This window comes from Peromyscus californicus, unplaced genomic scaffold (assembly GCF_007827085.1).
Source record: "Peromyscus californicus insignis strain IS unplaced genomic scaffold, ASM782708v3 Scaffold_19__1_contigs__length_69161282, whole genome shotgun sequence".
Classification (NCBI taxonomy): Eukaryota; Metazoa; Chordata; class Mammalia; order Rodentia; family Cricetidae; genus Peromyscus; species Peromyscus californicus.
The window spans coordinates 5568036-5586351 of NW_026294491.1; the positions used below are offsets into that span (position 1 = coordinate 5568036).

The 18316-nt window shown below is 52.8% G+C and overlaps 1 protein-coding gene and 1 long non-coding RNA gene across 4 annotated transcripts in view; one reads left to right on the forward strand and one right to left on the reverse strand.

The window, feature by feature from the left end:
• The window catches only part of Pnpla1 (patatin like phospholipase domain containing 1), a 38047-nt gene that overhangs the window by 16288 nt on the left and 3443 nt on the right, over positions 1 to 18316 (forward strand). For 2 of the 3 annotated variants that reach the window (XM_052744439.1, XM_052744437.1), the window contains 7 exons: positions 6502 to 6734; positions 9250 to 9315; positions 10148 to 10357; positions 11190 to 11250; positions 13716 to 14420; positions 16248 to 16329; positions 17948 to 18070. In XM_052744439.1, the coding sequence (XP_052600399.1) occupies positions 6502 to 6734; positions 9250 to 9315; positions 10148 to 10357; positions 11190 to 11250; positions 13716 to 14420; positions 16248 to 16329; positions 17948 to 18070 (1480 nt within the window). The remainder of the gene's footprint in view (positions 1 to 6501; positions 6735 to 9249; positions 9316 to 10147; positions 10358 to 11189; positions 11251 to 13715; positions 14421 to 16247; positions 16330 to 17947; positions 18071 to 18316) is intronic. The other variant, XM_052744438.1, reaches the window with a different exon arrangement.
• Positions 3368 to 6624, reverse strand: LOC128114441 (uncharacterized). The gene is made up of 3 exons (XR_008219768.1): positions 6510 to 6624; positions 5823 to 5868; positions 3368 to 5074 (listed from the first exon to the last, which is right to left on the reverse strand). It is a non-coding gene; the product is annotated as an uncharacterized LOC128114441 (long non-coding RNA).

Genomic DNA, 18316 nt, shown 5'->3' on the forward strand with positions numbered 1-18316 from the left:
GCCTGCGCGACCTCACTGCTGGGTGTTTGCTATGGAGTCAAGCAACAGTTTCTTCTTTCTCAACCGTCTCACCGCCACTGGACAAACACGAGCGTCCACCACCGTCCCGGAGACTGGCTGGGTGGCGGAATGTTGGCCCTGGAGGATTTCCAGTCTATCTGAGAGGCTCCTGAGGGTCTCTGCTGATGCAGCATCCTGACGAGATGGGAGAACCGCCTCCTCAGAACAGAAGTAGACGCGGCCTGTGGGGACTGGGTGGGGGCAGCTAACCTGGAGTCTGCTGAGCAGAACACACGGAGCCCAAGATGCTACATTCAAACCCCGTGTTGCTGTGGTTGGTGTAGAAACCACGACCAAAGGAGCCTGGCAGCCTGGAGAATGCCACTACTTACGGCGACACAAACACCTGACCAAAAAAAAAAATCAACTTAAGGAAGGAAGGCTTTGTTGGGCTCACAGTGCGGTGCCGTCCATCGTGACTGGCAGGAGCTCGAGACGGCTGGTCGGGAAGCAGAGGGAGCAGGATGCTGACACTCAGCCCCTTTCTCCTCAGGCAGCCCAGCACCCCAGCCCGTGCAGCGGCTCTGCCCCATTCAGAGCAGGTCTTGCCTCCTCAATGAACTCAATCTAGAATTTCTCTGACACACATGGCCAGGAGTTTGTCTCCTAGGTGACTCTAGGTCCTTTCTAGCTGATGGCAGTAACCATCCCAGAGGGTGGGGGAAAGTGCTGGAAAGTCAAGGGTGCATAAAGAAGACTCCAAACCCAGCAGCGGGCGGGGCTCAATCCTCTCTCTCTCTCTCTCTCTCTCTCTCTCTCTCTCTCTCTCTCTCTCTCTCTTTTCCTCTCCTCCCTCTCTCTCTCTCTCTCTCTCTCTCCTCTCTCCCCCCCCTCTCCCCTCTCTCCCCTCCTCTCTGTCCTCTCTCCCCTCTCTCTCTCCTGTCTCCTCTCTCTCTCCTCTCTCCCCTCTCTCTCTCCTCTCTCCCCCCACTCTCTCTGTTCTCTCTCCCCCCTGCTTCTCTCGCTGTCTGAGACAGGGTCTCACCATGTGAGCACGGCTGGAAAACTCTCTATGTAGACCAGATTCGCTTCGACCTTGAAGCAATCCTCCTGCCTCTACCTCTTGAGCTCAGGGGTGACAGGCAGGAGCCATCACACCTGCCGGTCCTTGATTCTCCACCGCAGGAGACTTGTTTAACCTGCTTAGTCATCCCTCTCTCTTCCCGTCACCAAAAAAGAAAGAGTGAGAGAGGAGAGAGACCATCTGTCCCCGAGGACAGACACACGGAAACCAGGAGAGAAACAAGAAGACGCAGAGAGATGGGGACCTTTGGGTGTGTGCCTGCATTGAGAATTGGAAAGCAAATGCCAGGCGGAGAGAAGCCAGGCAGCCGCCCCCTCCCTCCCCGGCGGTGTGTGTCTAGGCGGTACACAGTTGACTCCCAGAGCGAACCGTTTTCAGATGTAAGGACCCCGGAAATGTCAACACTATTTTCACTCCCTCTGCCGCCGCTGTTCATCCCCGTCACACCCCTCCCTACTGGGTGGGTGAGCATCGGCTCAGAATGAATCCTGTTCTAGTTCTGAAGCCACAATTAAAATAAGCACTTTAGGCTGGAGACCTGCAGACCTTTGACCCCGCACTCCCACGCCTAGGAATTTGTCCTAAAGAGAAGACTCCCGGGCCTGGGCAGAGAACTTAGCATGGATTGTTCCTCCTGGTATATTTATATATTATAATTCATCTATTTGTGTTTTATGTTTATGAACACCATGCAATGCCCACAGAGGCCAGAAGGGGGCGTTGGATGTCCTGGAACTGGAGTTACAGATGGTTGTGAGTCCTAGGTGGGTGTTGGGCCTTGAGCCTGGGTCCCCTGAGAGAGCAGCCAGTGGTCTTAATCACTGAGCCATCCTTCCAGTCCTGTGGCAGGCTAATCTCTAAAACTGTATGCGTGGGGGTGGGGGGGTGGGAGTGGGGGGGTTTGAGTGAGAATCTCCCCCATAGGATCTGATGTTTGAATGCTTGGTCCCAGGTTGTGTGAACTGTTTGGGCAGGTTCAGGGGGTGTAAGGCAGCCTTGCTGGAAGAGGTGTTTCCCAGGGGATGGGCTGTGAGCTAAAGAGCCTGAGCCATTCCCAGTTAGCGCTCTCTCTGCCCTTGGCTTGTGGTTCCAATGGTGAGCCCTCAGCTTCCGCTCCGGCCGCCATTTCCGCTGCTTGCTGCCGCGTTCCCATGTCATGACAGACTCTTCGCCCTCTGCCCCGAGCCCAAGCCAGCCCTCCTCCCTTGTGTTGTCTTGGTCGTAGTGTTTTCTCACAGCGGCGGAAACGTAGCCAATACAGCGTGTTCCCTGGTGGGTGTGCGCGCACCTGTGGGCGTCAGAGCACAACTTGGAGGAGTCAGTCCCCTCCTTCTACCTTGTGGGTCAGGTTGCCAGGCTTGGCAGCAAGGGACTTTACCCACTGAGCCATCTCACAGGCCAGCTTTCTTTTCTTCCCTCCCTCCCTCCCTCCCTCCCTTCCTCTCTTCCTCTCTTCCTTTTTTGTTTGTTTGTTATTTTTTTGTTTTTCAAGATAAGATTTCTCTGTATATCCCTGGCTGTCCTAGAACTCGATCTGTAGACCAGGCTGGCCTCGAACTCACAGAGATCCGCCTGCCTCTGCCTCCCGAGGGCTGGGATTAAAGGCGTGCGCCACCACCTGGTTACAGGCTATTTTGTTAAAAGACATTATAAACTTGTGTTTCGACAGGCATGGTGACACAGGTCTGTAATTACAGCACAGAAGAGGTGGAGGCAGGTGGATCTAGAGTTCAAGGTCATCATCCACTGCAGTAGTGAGTTCAAGGCCAGCCTGGGTTACATATAGGGGCCAACAGGAGGGTTCAGTAGGTAAAGGTGTGGCTTGCTGCAGAGCCTGACGGTGAGTTCAGTTCCTGGAACTGACACGGTGAAAGGGGAAACTGACTCCAGGAAGTTGTCCTCTGACGGCCACAAGCATCCTGTAGCACCTGTACACACACACACACACACACACACACACACACACACACTAAAAACAGGGCCAGGGGAATGGTCCCAGGGGTAAAGAGCTTGCTGGAGGCATGAGGACCTGAGTTCAGGTCCCCAGGACCAACATTAACAGCTGAGTGTGGAGTTGTGACCTTGAAACCCAGCACTGGGGTGGGGGTGGGGCACAGAGAAGAGGATCCAGGGGCTGGATGGCCGGCTGGTCAGGTGGGGACTGTGAGCTCCAGGGTCAGTGAGAGATCACGTCCTCTATGTGCACATGCAAAGGGAGGTGCGCGCGCACGCACACACACACACACACACACACACACACACACACACACACACCGAAACAAGTAAACAACAAATACGTAGGCATTTATTGGCAAATAAATATATACATCACATAGTAGGTTTAAAAAGTAAGCTACAAGTGTGTACAATAATACATAGCCCAGCTCCCTGTGGGAGTGAAAACAACATAGATGATCTAAGGAAATAGGCCAAACATCCATTTCCGGGTGGAGGAATTCTGAGGCTGTCTTTTTCTTTCCGTTTCTCTGCATTTCTGCCTTGTTTTGGTTTGTTTGGGTTTTTGTTGTTGTCGATTTGTTTTTTTTTTGTTTGTTTGTTTGAGGCAGGGTCGTGTAGCCCAGGCTATCCTCAGACTCCCGATCCACCTGCCTGCCTCCACCTCCCGCATACAGGGACCGCAGTAGACTTGTGGCTGCATGCCTGCCTGCATCTGACTTGTCTGGCGTGTCCCCACATGAGTAGGTGCGCTTCCTGTGACAGAAGCACAGGTCCCTGCATCGTCCCGGGCACCGCCACTGCTCTCCAGACCCGTAGAACAAGCTGAAGCAGGGCTGAAGAGGAGGTCAGTGACCTCCGTCAGCCCGTGAAGAACTCAAAAACAGAGCTGGAGCGGTGACTCAGCAGTTAAGAGCACCGGCTGCTCTTTCAGTGGTCCTGGGTTCGATTCCCAGCACCCACTTGGCAGCTCACAACCACCTGCAACTCCAGTTCCAGGGGATCTATCACCCTCTGACTTCTGGGGGAACCTGTAAACTCATGGTGCACGTAACTGGGGCAGGGATATGCATACATAAATAATAAACAGTTTTAAACAGTTCATCTGATGGTGATGCATGCTGGGAAGTTGGGTGAAGGGGGATCGGGAGTTCAAGGTCACTCTTGGCTATATAGTGAGTGAGGAGTCTGAGGCCAGCCTGGGCTACGTGAAACCAATTCCCAAAAGCACATGTCTCCATTCTAACTTGCCTTCTGGATGAGACCAGTTCAGTGACCCGAAACCTTGTAGCCATATGCCAGGACCACTCCCCCGCTGGCCACCACCCTCCTAGAGGGGAGATGCTGTTTGCTCATGCCTATGCATGCTAAGGTTGAAGTTGCTGAAATTGCCAGGCTTCCGGCTCCCAGGAAGGAGCATGAGTGGTGGGCTCACAGCAAAGGACGGGGTCCCTACTACTAATGCAGATGTCGTCTGGGTGTGGGTGATGGTTCGGAGTCAGAAAAACAACAACATTAAACTAACATTTCCTGCCTGTGTGACTGCAGGCAAGACACTTACCCTGCCTCAGTGTCCAGATCTGTATAATGGTACTCCAGCATTAGGAGCGTGGTCTCCAAGGTTAGACCAGTGGCGTACAATCTGTGAACTATAACATGTGACAGGAATAAACTGTCCTTTCATTGTGTCCAAATTGTCGTGTGTGACGTTGGGCAAGTCAGTTTCCTCCTCTGTGTGTCTGCTCACGACCGATGGCGAGGCACTCGGAACGCCAGACTCTCCGAGCTGCAAAGACTCAGCCCTTCACGCCCACGCTCGGATCTCGTTGATAAGCTGACGGCGCAGCACATGCAGCCTCCGCCTGGCTGCCTCCCACGGCGGAGAGCGAGCTCGTGACCGCACACGTCCCTCTTGCATATTCATGACAGGAACTTACAGCGAAATTTTCCATAGGAGGCATTTGTTGAAGGACTGGTGGTGTGGTTCAGTGGTCAGGAACAGGCTTACCTTGTGCAAAGCCCCGAGTCCACTCCCTGGCACCAAGAAAAAATAATAGTTGTACGACTGGAGAGATGACTCATTGGTTAAGAGCACAAATGCGTGAACCGTTCCGTATATTTTTTTTTTTGTTTATAAAAAGTTCAAGTTTTTTTTTTTTTAAAAAAAAAGAGCACTTGCTGCTCTTGCAGAGGACGGAAGTTCAGTTCCCAGCAGTCATGTCGGACGGCTCCCAGCTGCGGGGATCCTACACCTTCTTCTAGCTTCTGTGAGCGCGCACGCGCATACACACACACACACACACACACACACACACACGTGCACATACTTACACATGAATAAAAATAAATTTGATACAACCTGCTTGTCGGAAAGGGACTGGAGCTAAGTTGTCAGAGTTCGTGCCCGGCATGTATGAAGCCCTGGGTTCTCTCCCCAGCTCAGCATAAACCAAGCACGGCACAGGCTGTAATCCCAGCACTACTGCGGGTACAGTAGGATCAGGAGTTCAAGGTCATCTTCTGCTACTCAGTGAGGGTGAGGCCTGTCCAGGGTATGTGGCCTCTAAGCATAAGAATCTCATACGGGCCGGGCGGTGGTGGCGCACGCCTTTAATCCCAGCACTCGGGAGGCAGAGCCAGGCAGATCTCTGTGAGTTCGAGGCCAGCCTGGGCTACAAAGCGAGTTCCAGGACAGGCGCAAAGCTACACAGAGAAACCCTGTCTTGAAAAAAAGCCAAAAAAAAAAAAAAAAGAATCTCATACGGGACTCTCAGAAACCCACCTGGTAGCGGACCTCAGGCGTGGGCATAGGCGGCTGGGGGAGCTGTCTGCAGGGAGAAAATATCTTTTAGCCACTGAAAGTTTCTGTTGTGTGGTCACACATGGTCAGAAGCAGGACACCCGGGTCCCTAGCTGTGGGAGACCTGGGACTTCCTCCTTCATGGCTCTGTGCTGTCCGCAATGGCGGGCCTGTTCCTGAGTACCCCAGGCTTGTGGATCCCAGGCCTCGTCCCTATGAGCTGTGGGGTGAAGTGGTGACATCATTGAGGGCACCCCCGTGGGGGGGGTCTGCTCCCACTTTTCCCCCCAGGGTACTCTTGAGCAGGGAGAAGTGAGAAATATTTAGATAGAAATATAGAGGAGAGAGACAGAAACGCAGGACAGCCTCAGGAGGGCCTGGGTCAAAACCCACCGGCCCCTTCTGTCTCTTCTAAAGAAGGGCTTTTAAAGGAACGCCAAGGGGTGGAGCAAAAGACCTCCCTGAGCACAGCCAAGTGCAGACCATCCCAAGCACCTGGTGACCACGCACATGGCACATGGTCAAGTCATCCCTAGTGCAGCCCTGCTGTGTAAAGCAAGCTCAGATCTCACTAGGAGACCTCTGTGGACCCCAACACCCGCCCCCCATTAGTCCTGTGCTGCTGGCTCATGGTGCACCTCCCCTCTGTTTCCCTCCACAGAGGAGTACCTCAGAGTGCTGAACGCGGGCCTGGCCGAGGTGAAGAAGTACTTCCTGGGACCTCTGTCCCCGTCCTGCAAGATGGTACAGATGATGCGACAGTTTTTGTACAACGTGCTGCCTGAAGACTCCTACAAGTTCGCCACCGGGAAGCTGCACGTGAGCCTCACCAGAGTCACGGACGGAGAGAACGTGGTGGTCTCAGAGTACAGGTCCAAGGAGGAGCTCATCGAGGCAAGGCCCTGACTGTGCCGCCCCTGGGGGACCCTGGGCAGCCCCGTGCAGCACGGTCCCAGCCCCGTGCAGCATCGTCCCAGCCTCCTCCCTTCCTCCCTTCCCTGATTGCCTGGCTCTTTGCTTCCTCCCTGCCTGCATCTCTGCCAGGAGCAGTTTCACAGGAGGTGACAGACAGAGGCCCGCCACCAGCCGGAGTCCGCCACCAGCCCGATGACTTCCACACCATGTTCCCTTCCTCTGCCTTCATCCTGAAGGGCCTCAGGGCTGAATCTGGGGTTTTAGAAGCCTAGTGGTGGCCCCCCAAGTCCAGAGACCTCCAGACCTGGGTCTCAGCGTACCCCCAGCTTTAGAAAGGATAAGGAACAGTACCCATGTTCCCGCTCGGTCCTCATGAGCCCTGACAGAGATTGAATTATCTGGCTGGGGCTGTAGCTCAGTTGGTAGTGTCTGCCTACCCCGCAGGAGGCCCTGGGTGCCACCCCTACATATAAGCAGAGGTGATCAGAAGTTCAAGGCCATCCACACACAGCAAGGCTGAGACCAGCTGGAGCTACAGGAGACCCTGTCTAGAAAGGTGGGGGCCACTTTAAGAGCACCTGTTGTTTCGAGGATCCAAGTTTAGTCATCAAGTCCACATTGGGTGGTGAGCCACCGTCTGTAACTCCAGCTCCAGGGGATCCAAGGGATCCAATGCTCTTTTCTGGCCTCTTGGGCATTTATACACAGGGCACACAAACACACATACACACACACACACACACACACACACACACACACACACACACACACACACACACATACATACACATAAATAAAAATAAATATTTTTATTTTATTTATTTTATTTAAATTTTTATTTTTTATTTTATTTTATTTTATTTATTTATTTATTTATTTATTTTTTTTTGGTTTTTCGAGACAGGGTTTCTCTGTGTAGTTTTGCGCCTTACCTGGAACTCGCTTTGGAGACCAGGCTGGCCTCGAACTCACAGAGATCCGCCTGGCTCTGCCTCCCGAGTGCTGGGATTAAAGGCGTGCGCCACCACTGCCCGGCTTATTTTTATTTTTTTGAGACAGTTTCTCTGTGTAGCCTTAGCTGTCCTGGAATTCATTCTGCAGACCAGTATGGCCTCAAACTCAGAGATCTGCCTGCCTCTGTCTCCTCATTACTGGGATTAAAGGTGTGCACCCCCACCACATGGCATAAATATTTTTAAAAAGGATTAATGGGGCTGAAGAGATGGTTCAGTGTTTAAGAGCACTGGCTGCTCCTCCAGAGGACCTGGGTTCAGTTCCCAGCACCCACATGGTGGCTCACAAGCATCTGTAACTACATTTCCAGGTGCTCTGATCCCCTCTTCTGACCTCCACAAGCACTAGGCATACAAGTTGTGCCCAGATATGTTGGTGAAACATTCATACACAAAATAAAATAAATCTTTAAAAATAAAAAATAAAAGCCGGGCTGCGGTGGTGCATGCCTTTAATCACAGCACTCAAGAGGTAGAGACAGGTGGATCTCTGTGAGTTTAAGGCCAGCCTGGTCTACAGAGTGAGTTCCAGGATAGTCAGGGCTGCACAGAGAAACCCTGTCTCCAAAAAAAAAAAAAAAAAAAAAGTCAATAAACAAAAAATGGTTGACTTTTCCCTCCACGGTTTCCCGCTTAGATAAGTTCACACCCACCCTGACGTGGATGGCACTGTGCTGAGCTGGAGCTCTCGGATACAGATTCCAGTGATCAGCTGTGACCACTGAGCAGACCCGGCTTTGCTCAGCTTTCCTTCATGAGACTGTCCATCTGCTCTCTCCACTCTCCTCCACTCCCCAAGCCTATGTCCAGCTCTCAGCATCCTCTGCTCAAGTCTGGCCCAGTCCAGGGGTTGGGGTGAGCAAACAGCAGACCCCTAAGGTGACTCGTTCTCCACTCTTTGAGGGACACCCCCTCACGCCATGGCTGCCATGGCTGCGGTCTCCCTCCCAGCCTCTCCCAGCTCCTGCTCTTATCACGACATCACAGCTCACCACACCCAAACCAGGCCACATCTGCTTCAAGCTATTCCTTCTGGCTTCCGGTCCAGCCTCCGCTGCTTACCATATTCCTGTCCCTTCATCCCGCCCTGCCTTGCCTCCTCCTCTGGGGCCACATCAGCCATGCTCACCTCCTTCACCTCTTTGCTATTGTACACTCCCAAGGACGGCGTCTCAGCCTCCTTTGAGGCCAGGGCCTGGTCCAGGACGGCCGCAGGTTCACGGAAGGCTGGTGGTCAGCAGTGCCCCTGGATATGTCAAGGCCACCCCCTCTTTAGGACATCGGGTCTGACTAACCCAGTAGACTACCTAAGACCCTACTAAGGATAGCATGGGAATTGAGTGAAAGACTCTGTGTCCCAGGCCAGTACCCTTACTTTAGGGAACTGGGGACCGGTAGGGGTCAGGGGTCAGTGGCACCTGTGTGTCTTTACCACCTACTCCAGGGCCTGTGGCATCTCAGCCCGTCTCTCCTCTCCGCAGGCCCTGTACTGCAGCTGCTTTGTTCCTGTCTACTGCGGCTTCATCCCCCCGACGTATCGGGGTGAGGTGAGTGACTGGGTGAGCTGAGACCCTGGGGCGTCCTAAGGGGAGGAACATTTTCCACACAGAATTCCTCATGTCGATGGATGCCTGGATTTTTAAGAGGGGCCTCCTCTAGACCCACCCACCCTGTAGAGGACTCCGAAAGTCAGGGTTCCAAGGCTTGCCGCATTCTCCCAGAAGACAGTGCGCAGAACGCAGGGCCCTGAGACCCTGCCTGAGGAGACCTTCGGGGCCATCTGGGCCAGTGGTCACAGGCTTCCATGTGCCCATGATTAACTCCGAGGAGTCCTAAAACAACCTGCTTCAGAAGATCTGGGCAGGCCAGGATTCTGCACCTCTGGCTGGCCTCAAGGTGACCATTGACCAGTCTCCTGGCTACAGTCTGAGTCGTGGGGCTGTAACCCCTGGTCCAGCCAGACATTATGCTCTGTCAGCAAGCCTTTTTCAGGCTCCCACGGGGCACAGAACCTCTGTACTGGTCACCTCTTGTTCAGTTCATAGGAGAGGAAACTGACAGGAGCCCCACCCCCACCCCGAAAGAAAGGAGCTGGAGGTGGGTGCGCTGTGAGGCCGTGGGAGGGGCGGGGTCTCCATGGACACCACACGGAGGCCCGTATCACCAGGATGGCAGAGGGAGGCCAGTCCAGGGTCAGAGCGGTAGGTTAGGCGTCCTGAGGCTACTGTGGACACAGCAAGTGACCTTGCTCCACACCACCCACCATTGATTTTGGGGACCTCAGCCTCAAGGCTGGTCCCAAAAGGTCTTGTGGCCCTGATGTCCCATGGCCGCAGTTCCTCCATGTCCTCTCTGGTTGAGTGTCTCTCTTCCGCGCAGAGGTACATTGACGGTGGCTTCACCAGCATGCAGCCCTGTGCCTTCTGGACGGACTCCATCACCATCTCCACCTTCAGCAGCCAGCAGGATATCTGTCCGAGAGATTGCCCTGCCATCTTCCATGACTTCCGAATGTTCAACTTCTCCTTCCAGTTCTCGTTGGAGAACATCACCCGCATGACACATGCGTTGTTCCCCCCAGACCTGGTGGTGAGAGACAGGACGGGCAGGGTGGGACCCGGATCGGGGGGACCCCGGTGCTGCGGCTCTCCCCTCAAAGGGTCCAGGGTTTTTCCATGTTTAAAAGATTGCTAGAAACGAACAGGGCTCAACTGGCTGAGCAAGCTTGAAGCCCTGGGTTTGAGCCCCAGTACTGCATAAACTGAGCACAGGGATGCACATCTGTAACCCCAGTGCTGGGGATGTGGACACAAGTGGATCAGGAGTTTAAAGTCATCCTTAGATGCACAGGGAGTTCGAGGTTAGCCTGAGCTACATGCCAACCTGTCTCAAAACAAACAAAATCCCGCGGCAGAATCTGTGGTTGGCAGAGACCAAAGTGTTTCCAATCAGCCCTCCTCAGAAAAAGCTTTGTGGAGGGAACCTCTCACACACCCCTCCCAACATCCTCTGCAAAGATACCGCCATTATACCCATTTGACAGGTAGAGAAACTGAGACTGTGAATGGTTACAACCACACAGCCAGTGAAGGGTAGCGCTGGGACTTGAACCCAGACCCCAAACACTATCCTTCCTATGACCCAGATGTGCAGTCTCTGGTTCCCCAGAAACACCCAACGCTCTCCTGTAGGAGAGGTTGGTGACACTCTGGCAGCGGGAGACTGACATGCTGCCACCCCCACCATGTCAACAATTGCTTCCCAGCTCTCCTGGGCAGACAGAGCGGAGAGTGCAGCCCAGGGCTTGTGGACATGGCCTTGGGTAGGAGGGGGGTGTCAGCATGCAGAGCGTGCCTATGGGCGGGGTCAGTGACTCTCTTGGTGGCCGCAGCCTCGTTCCTTTTCCTGTGTCACCGCCCAGATCCTGCAGGATTACTACTATCGGGGCTATGACGACGCCGTTTCATACCTGCGGAGGCTGAGTGAGTAGCTAGGGCCTGGGGAAGGGAGGGCAGGGAGTATGGCAGGGGTGGGAATGGAATTCTGGGTAGAGGACTGTTCCTTAGGTATAGCCAAGAAAGCTGGGCACGAGGGGACCCGGCAGCCTGCCCAGCCCTAGACAGGCCACTGTGGCTGTGGGCTGACATGTGGGTCAGTGCCCAGGCTATTTCTAAACACACATTTATGAAATTCAAAACAAAGCAGTTCGGTTGGTAGAGTGTTTGCCTGGCATGCCCAAAGCCCTGGGTTCAACCCCCAGCATTGTGTAAGACAGGGGTGGTGCGTGAGTCGATGCTGGCACTCAGAGAAGGCTAGAGGACCAGAAGTTCAAGGTCATCCTTGGCTATAGCTTCTTCCAGGCCAGCCGGGGTGTGACTAGTTACATTTGAGTGACGTTGTAACCAGTGAACCAAAGGGAAGAGCCGTTGTCCTTTGCTGGTTTGGACCCAACCCAGGTCTTCTCTAGTCTTCATCAGATGAACAGAAAAAGTACAGAGGAGAAACGCTCAGGCTCCGTGAAGGTGTGCCGAGCACCTGTTCTCAGGGTTACCTCCTCAGAGTCTGGTTTCAGGAGGAGGGAGTCCAGGACAAAGGGCGCTTCCCTGACGCTGGCCCAGTCTTTCTTGTGTGATCTCAGGGTAGTTGCATAATTTTCTATCAAAGTCTCGTCGCACACTCGGTGTCGTGGCTTTGAGTTCCAAGCATTCCTTATTCTGACAAGCCTACACATCTCTGTGACTTAAAAAAATAACTTGGGAAAAGAAATATTTTGGGGTGAAACTCGGGTTTGCATGATATGTTCTATAATATGTACTGTAACGTACACTAGAAATACGTTCTTTCTTCATATCTTCTTCCTGCCTTCTCCAGCTCCCTTACCTCTTCCTTACTTTCTCCTGGGTCCTTACTCCCACCCAGGCATCCAGGGACTTGAGAAAACAGAATGATGGGAGGGAGGGAGGGGGGGAGAGAGGGAGGGAGAGGGAGGGAGAGAGAGAGAGAGAGAGAGAGAGAGAGAGAGAGAGAGAACCCAGGGTTTGGGAAACAAGTAGTTCCCAGCCCCACCCCGAAGCTGTGTGTCTGGGAAAAATCACTTCTACCCTCTGAGTCTCACTGCTAGTTTTATAAAGAAGGGCTTGTACCCCAGCTCCTGACACCTTCACGCTATGGAGTGTCCAGTAATGAATCTCCTGGGGCCTCAGTTTCCCCATCTGTAAAGGTGGGGGGGGCAATGGTAGTGACTGCCTCCGAGAGTTTTACTGTGAATACAAACGGCACATCCATGGTGGTTTCACATCAGAGTCATGCACCCCTGTTTCTCCCAGAGCCTGAGGATGAGGGGGTTGGCCAGTATCCTTTGGCCACCAGCTGGGGAGCCCTCCAGTCTCTCCTGGGTGATGGTGTTTGTCGGGGACTTGAGGTCAGGAAGATCCTATGATTTGATACTTAGATTTGGGAGGCGACTCCGTTTCCCCAGCCCAGGGCACACCCCTCTGCACCCGGGTCACAGCTTAACTACCTTCGCAGGTACCTGTCCCCCTGCCAAGGAAGCCCGGGTTCGTCCCAGGCTCCTTGTGATGTGCGCACCTCCCACCAGGTGGCGCCAGCGCACACGCACGAGTCCCTCCCTCACGCGAGGCCTCTTGGATTTTTCTGCGGGCACCGGATGTGATCAGGAGCTACTGGGAGATTCCCGCTGGTACCCAGAGCCTCACTATGAGTCCCCACCCGCCACTTGGAAGCACTCAGATTGCTTATTATTGCGGGGGAGGCAGTCATCACACCCTGGACCCCACCCCAGTTATTCCCGCAGTTGGGAAGCCGCTGGCCCCGGCTCAAACCCCCCCCCCCCCCCCCCGCATGAAAAACCAGGAGGGAGCTGAAGGATGCCAGTCTGCACCCAGCTGTGGCCAGCAGCCATACACACACACACACACACACACACACACACACACACACACACACACACGAGGTTCTCCTACCCATGCACCACCCCTCACCCCCAAGGTTTTCTGGAGAGGCTGGGGCTGAGGCTCAGAGTGCTGGCCTAGCACGCATGAAAACCTAGATTTAATTTCCAGTACCTTATAAATCTGACAGTGTGGTACATGAGGTAATCGCAGAACTGGGGAGACAGGAGCAGGAGGACCAGAAGCTCAAGGTCATCCTTGGCTATATACTAAGTTTGAGGCCAGGCCAGCCTGGGCTACATGAGACCTTGTCTCAAAAAAGAAAACAAAAGTTTCCTGGAGCCCTTTTATGATCCCCCACCTTCCCTCACTTCCTTATTACCAAATCCCTCTTAATCTGTCCTCTGTCCTTACAGTCTCTTCCCTCTGCCCCACCACAGCTGGTCACGTAACGGATTTATGTAGATTTTGCACACACCCTATAGTAGACTATGAGCGTATCAAATATCCAATCTGATGTGCTGTGGTTTTCCTAGACGCTGTGTACCTTGACTCTCCCAGCAAGAGGGTGATTTTCCCGAGGGTGGAAGTGTACTGCCAGATAGAGGTCGCCCTTGGCCATGAGCCCCCAGCTCAAAATCAACCAAGCCTCCCAGCCCAGAGGGGCCACCATGAAGACTCCTCACAACCCCGTGCACAGGGGGCTCCCAAAGAGGACAAAAAGAATGGCCATTCTCCAGCCTCCCCGCCAGTGCAGACACCGGAATCCAGGGCCAGAGGGGTTGTGGAGTCACCCCAGCCCACCCCAGCCCCACCCCAGCCATGCCCAGTAATGAGGCCGGGGCTGCCCACTGGCCCCAGTGACATTTGCCCGATGAATCTTCAAACTCCAAACCTGAAGCAAGGAGTGAAGGGCGGTCATGAACTGGACTTGGCCACCGACCATGGCCAAGGCACAAAAAACCTGCCGCTGGTGTTGCACACCTCGACGTCAGCTGCAGACACACACAGCTCAGAGGCTCGACTCCCAATGCCTGCTACAGCGCCTGAATCCCTTGGTCATTCTGGACTGCTGCTCAGACACTCCCACGAAGCCACGGCAGCCCCTGGACTTCTGCCCTCCAGTCCTTCACCGCCACCTGCCCTGCCACCTGTGGAGGAGCTGGGCCCAGAACAGCCCACAGGTGTGACTCCACCTGCCCTGCCACCTGTGGAGGAGCTGGGCCCAGAGCAGCCCACAGGTGTGACTCCACCTGCCCTGGCCCTTAGGCAAGCAATTAATGATGTGGGACCGAGAAATACTAGTTGGTTGGATTAAAGTCATGCACCACTATTGACTGGCTAAAATCAAATAAACCTTAGAAAAATAAAATAAACCAGTCAGTGGTGGTGCACACCTTTAATCCCAGCACTCAGGAGGCAGTAGCAGGCAAATCTCTTAGTTTGAGGCCAGCCTGGTCTACAGAGCGAGTTCTAGGACAGCCAAGGTTATTCAGAGAAACCCTGTCTTGAAAAAAAACAAACAAGCAAATAATAAGTAAATAATTTAATATTGATATTAAAGACTTTACTATAGTAAGCCATCTATATTTGGAACTCACACAATTTACAAATGTTTAACTGACAAAAATAAACACATGAGCCCCCAAATTTGATCTCCAGAACCCACATAAAACCTGGGTACAGCAGCTCATGTCTGTACACGCTAGCTCTGGAGTCTTGAAGACAGGCAGATCCCTGGAGCTCACTGGATGGTGAGACTAGGCAGATCAGTGAGAAATTCTCTCAAAAAAATATAATTGAGGGGCTGGAGAGATGGCTCAGCGGTTAAGAGCACTGGCTGCTCTCCCAGCACCCACATGGCCTCTGGCCTCAGAGTTCACTGCACACATATGTACACAGACATATATACCAGGCCTTTTCTTTTAGGCCACCAGCCAGCTCCCAAGTCGTGATATGGAGACTTCTTTTTTTTTTTTTTTTTTTTTTTAAGATTTATTTGTTATGTATACAGTATTCTGCCTGCATATATGCCTTCATGCCAGAAGAGGGCACCAGATCTCATTATGGATGGTTGTGAGCCATCATGTGGTTGCTAGGAATTGAACTCAAGACCTCTGGAAGAGCAGCCAGTGCTCTTAACCTCTGAGCCATCTCTCCAGCCCAGAGACTTCTTATTAGTGATGAATGCTCAGCCTAGCTTAGGCTTGTTTCTGGCTAGCTCTTTTAACTTAAGTTAACCTGTTTTCTCTTCATCCACGCTTTGCCTCAGGGCTTTTTACTTTTCTTTCCTTCTGCATATCTTACTTTCACTGCTTCTTATGTCTGCTGCCTGGCTTAAAACCCCAAACATCCCCCTCTCTTTTCTCCTCCTCCTCCTCTTCTTTTTTCCCCCTCTCCTACTTATTCTCTCTGCCCAGCAGCTCCACCTGTCCCTCTCTCTCCTGCCTAGCTATTGACCCTTCAGCTTTTTATTAGACCAATCAGGAGCCTTAGGCAAAGCGAAACGAAGTGTAACACATCTTTACATAAGTAAACACACATCTTTACGTTGTTAAACAAATGCAGCATAAACAAATGTAACACACCTTCACATAGTTAAATATTCCACAACAGACATGCATGTAGGCAAAACACACATACACATAAAATTTAAAAAATAGTTAAAAAACACTATGTTTGCTGGGTATAGCCTTTAATCTTAGCACTTGGGAGGCAGAGTCAGAAGGATCTGTGAGTTCAAGGCTACCCTGGTGTACAGAGTGAGTTCCAGGACAGCCAGGGCTACACAGAGAGACCCTGTCTCAAAAAAACCAAAAAAAGAAAAAAGAAATTATAAAAACTGTTTTTCTTGACATCTCACTATGTGTCTCTGGCTATCCTGGATCTCGCTCTGTAGACCAGGCTGGCCTCGAACTCACAGAGATCCGCCTGCCTCTGCCTCCTGAGTGCTGGGATTAGAGGGGTGCTGTGCCACATCTGGCATCTTTGCTGTCACTTGTTACTTACAAAACGGCCCGGTACCCCCTACCTGCCGTCCCCCTCACACCTCCCTGTGTTCACTCCAGCTGCAGGGCCTCCCGCCTCTTCACGGCTGACCGGCTCAGCAGCACCGGGCACCAGGAAGCAAGCCCCGCAGAAGCCTCTGCTGTAAGTTTTTCCTTCCTCAGGACATGCTCTTGCCCTTGCTCAGGGGAGGGGCCCAGCAGAGTGAGGTTTCCGCCTTTATGGCTGCCTACGCAGCACCTGGCTCTTCTAGTCTGTGGGGCAACAGGCTACCCTTCACACCCTCTCCGGTCTCCCCCAGTGAGGCGCCACATGCCTATTGATGGGGTGATGCCATCCCACTGCCTCCCTCCCGCACACACTGGATGCTCCCTGCTCTAGGGCAATGGGAGTGTGTGCACTCCTGGTCCGGGATCTCACTTTGGGTGACGCCACACCTGGAAAGGTCTAACAGGCACACCATCCTAGCCTCAGGTAGCCCTGATGGTGTGATGGACTCTCGAATCTCCCTTTCGAAGCTGGCATGGTAGTGCATGGCTCGAACCCCAGCACTGCAACCTTGCGGTGGATAAGAAGGATTGAGAGGGCTGAGCACGGGCATGCGTGTGTTCATTGCTCCCTGCTCTTGACTGTGGATGTGATGAGACCAGGCTGCCCTCACCTCCGTTCAGTGGTGGACTATAACCTGGAAGAGTAAGCCAAATAAACCCTTTCTGCCCTAGGTTGCCTTTGTCAGGGTGTTTACCACAGCTGCAGGAGCCCCACTGAGAGAGAACGCCTCAGTTGTCTGGGTTGTGCAAGGCACACTCTCCATCATCTCTGCAGGCGTGACAGGCCTGGAGAGCTGTAGTATTTAAAGATCCCTGGGAACTACATTTCCCAGGATCCCTTGCTGTTTGGGTAACAGTTGGATTGGCCAGTGGAAGACAGCCGCTGCCCCCTTCAATTTTGTCTTTTAGAAAAGCAGGGTTGAAATATTCTGTTCTTTTGTTCTATTGTTGGATCTGGGCCTCACTCCATAGCCCAGGCTAGCAGTGAGCTGGGAGCCCTGCCTCTGCCCCCCGAGTCCCGAGACAGAGGTGTGTCCTATCATGCTCTCGGGCATTCTTCCTTAGACATTTGTATTTTGTTTCACATCAAACTTAAGATGTACCTGTACCCCCATTACGTGTAATTTTATCTCTACAACTGGGGGTGTGTGGCTGGAGAGATGGCTCAGTGGTTAAGAGCACTGGCTGCTCTTCCAGAGGACCCGGGTTCAATTCCCAGCACCCACATGGCAGCTCACAACTGTCTGTAACTCCAGTGATCTAACACCCCCACACAGACATATATGCAATGTGCATGAAATAAAAATAAAATAAAATAAAAAGAACACAAACTGCTCTTGGAATAGGACCTGACCTGAGTTCAGTTCCCAGCACCCACATTGGGCAGCTCACAGCAGCCTGTAGCTCCAACTCCTGGGGATCTGACGCCCTCTTTTGGTCTCCATGAATGCATACTTACATATAGACACACATACACATACATACAAAAATAAATCTTGAAAACTCTTTGACAGTATGTGTTATGTTTGTGTGACTCTCTGTTTGTCTCGTTGGCCTGTTACTGCCCAGATAAACAGTTAACGTTAACCAGAAATGTTTGCTGGGGACTCCAACCTTGGCCAGTGCCACAGTCTCCTGAGCTGAGGCAGGACTCTGATGATGGCAGACGCTGTTCAGGCCATAACAAACCGCCTCGTTGGTTCTTTGCCCAGGGACAGTCCTGCTGTGGATTCAAACAGGACAAAAAAGATGTTCAAGAAGAAACAGAAGACAAATGCCACCAGAGAGTGCTTCCAGAGAAACCCTCGGTCCAAGAAGCCAGCTAGCAAAATGCAGTAAGTGCCCAACAATTGTGATTAATGGACAGAAAGTCCCTGCTGTGCCGGGCAAGCTCGGAGCTTACAGCTAGGACATCTAGGCTCTCTGACTCTCCACTTTCTGACCTGCAAAGCAGGGGTGACCTGGCTCATAAGCCTGTGAGGGGACAGTGCAGGCCACCCTGTGAATGGGAAGCCATTCAAGAAGCAGCATGTGGAAGGGCACCATGGGTCCAGGACACCTGCAGCTATGGGAAGCTTCTG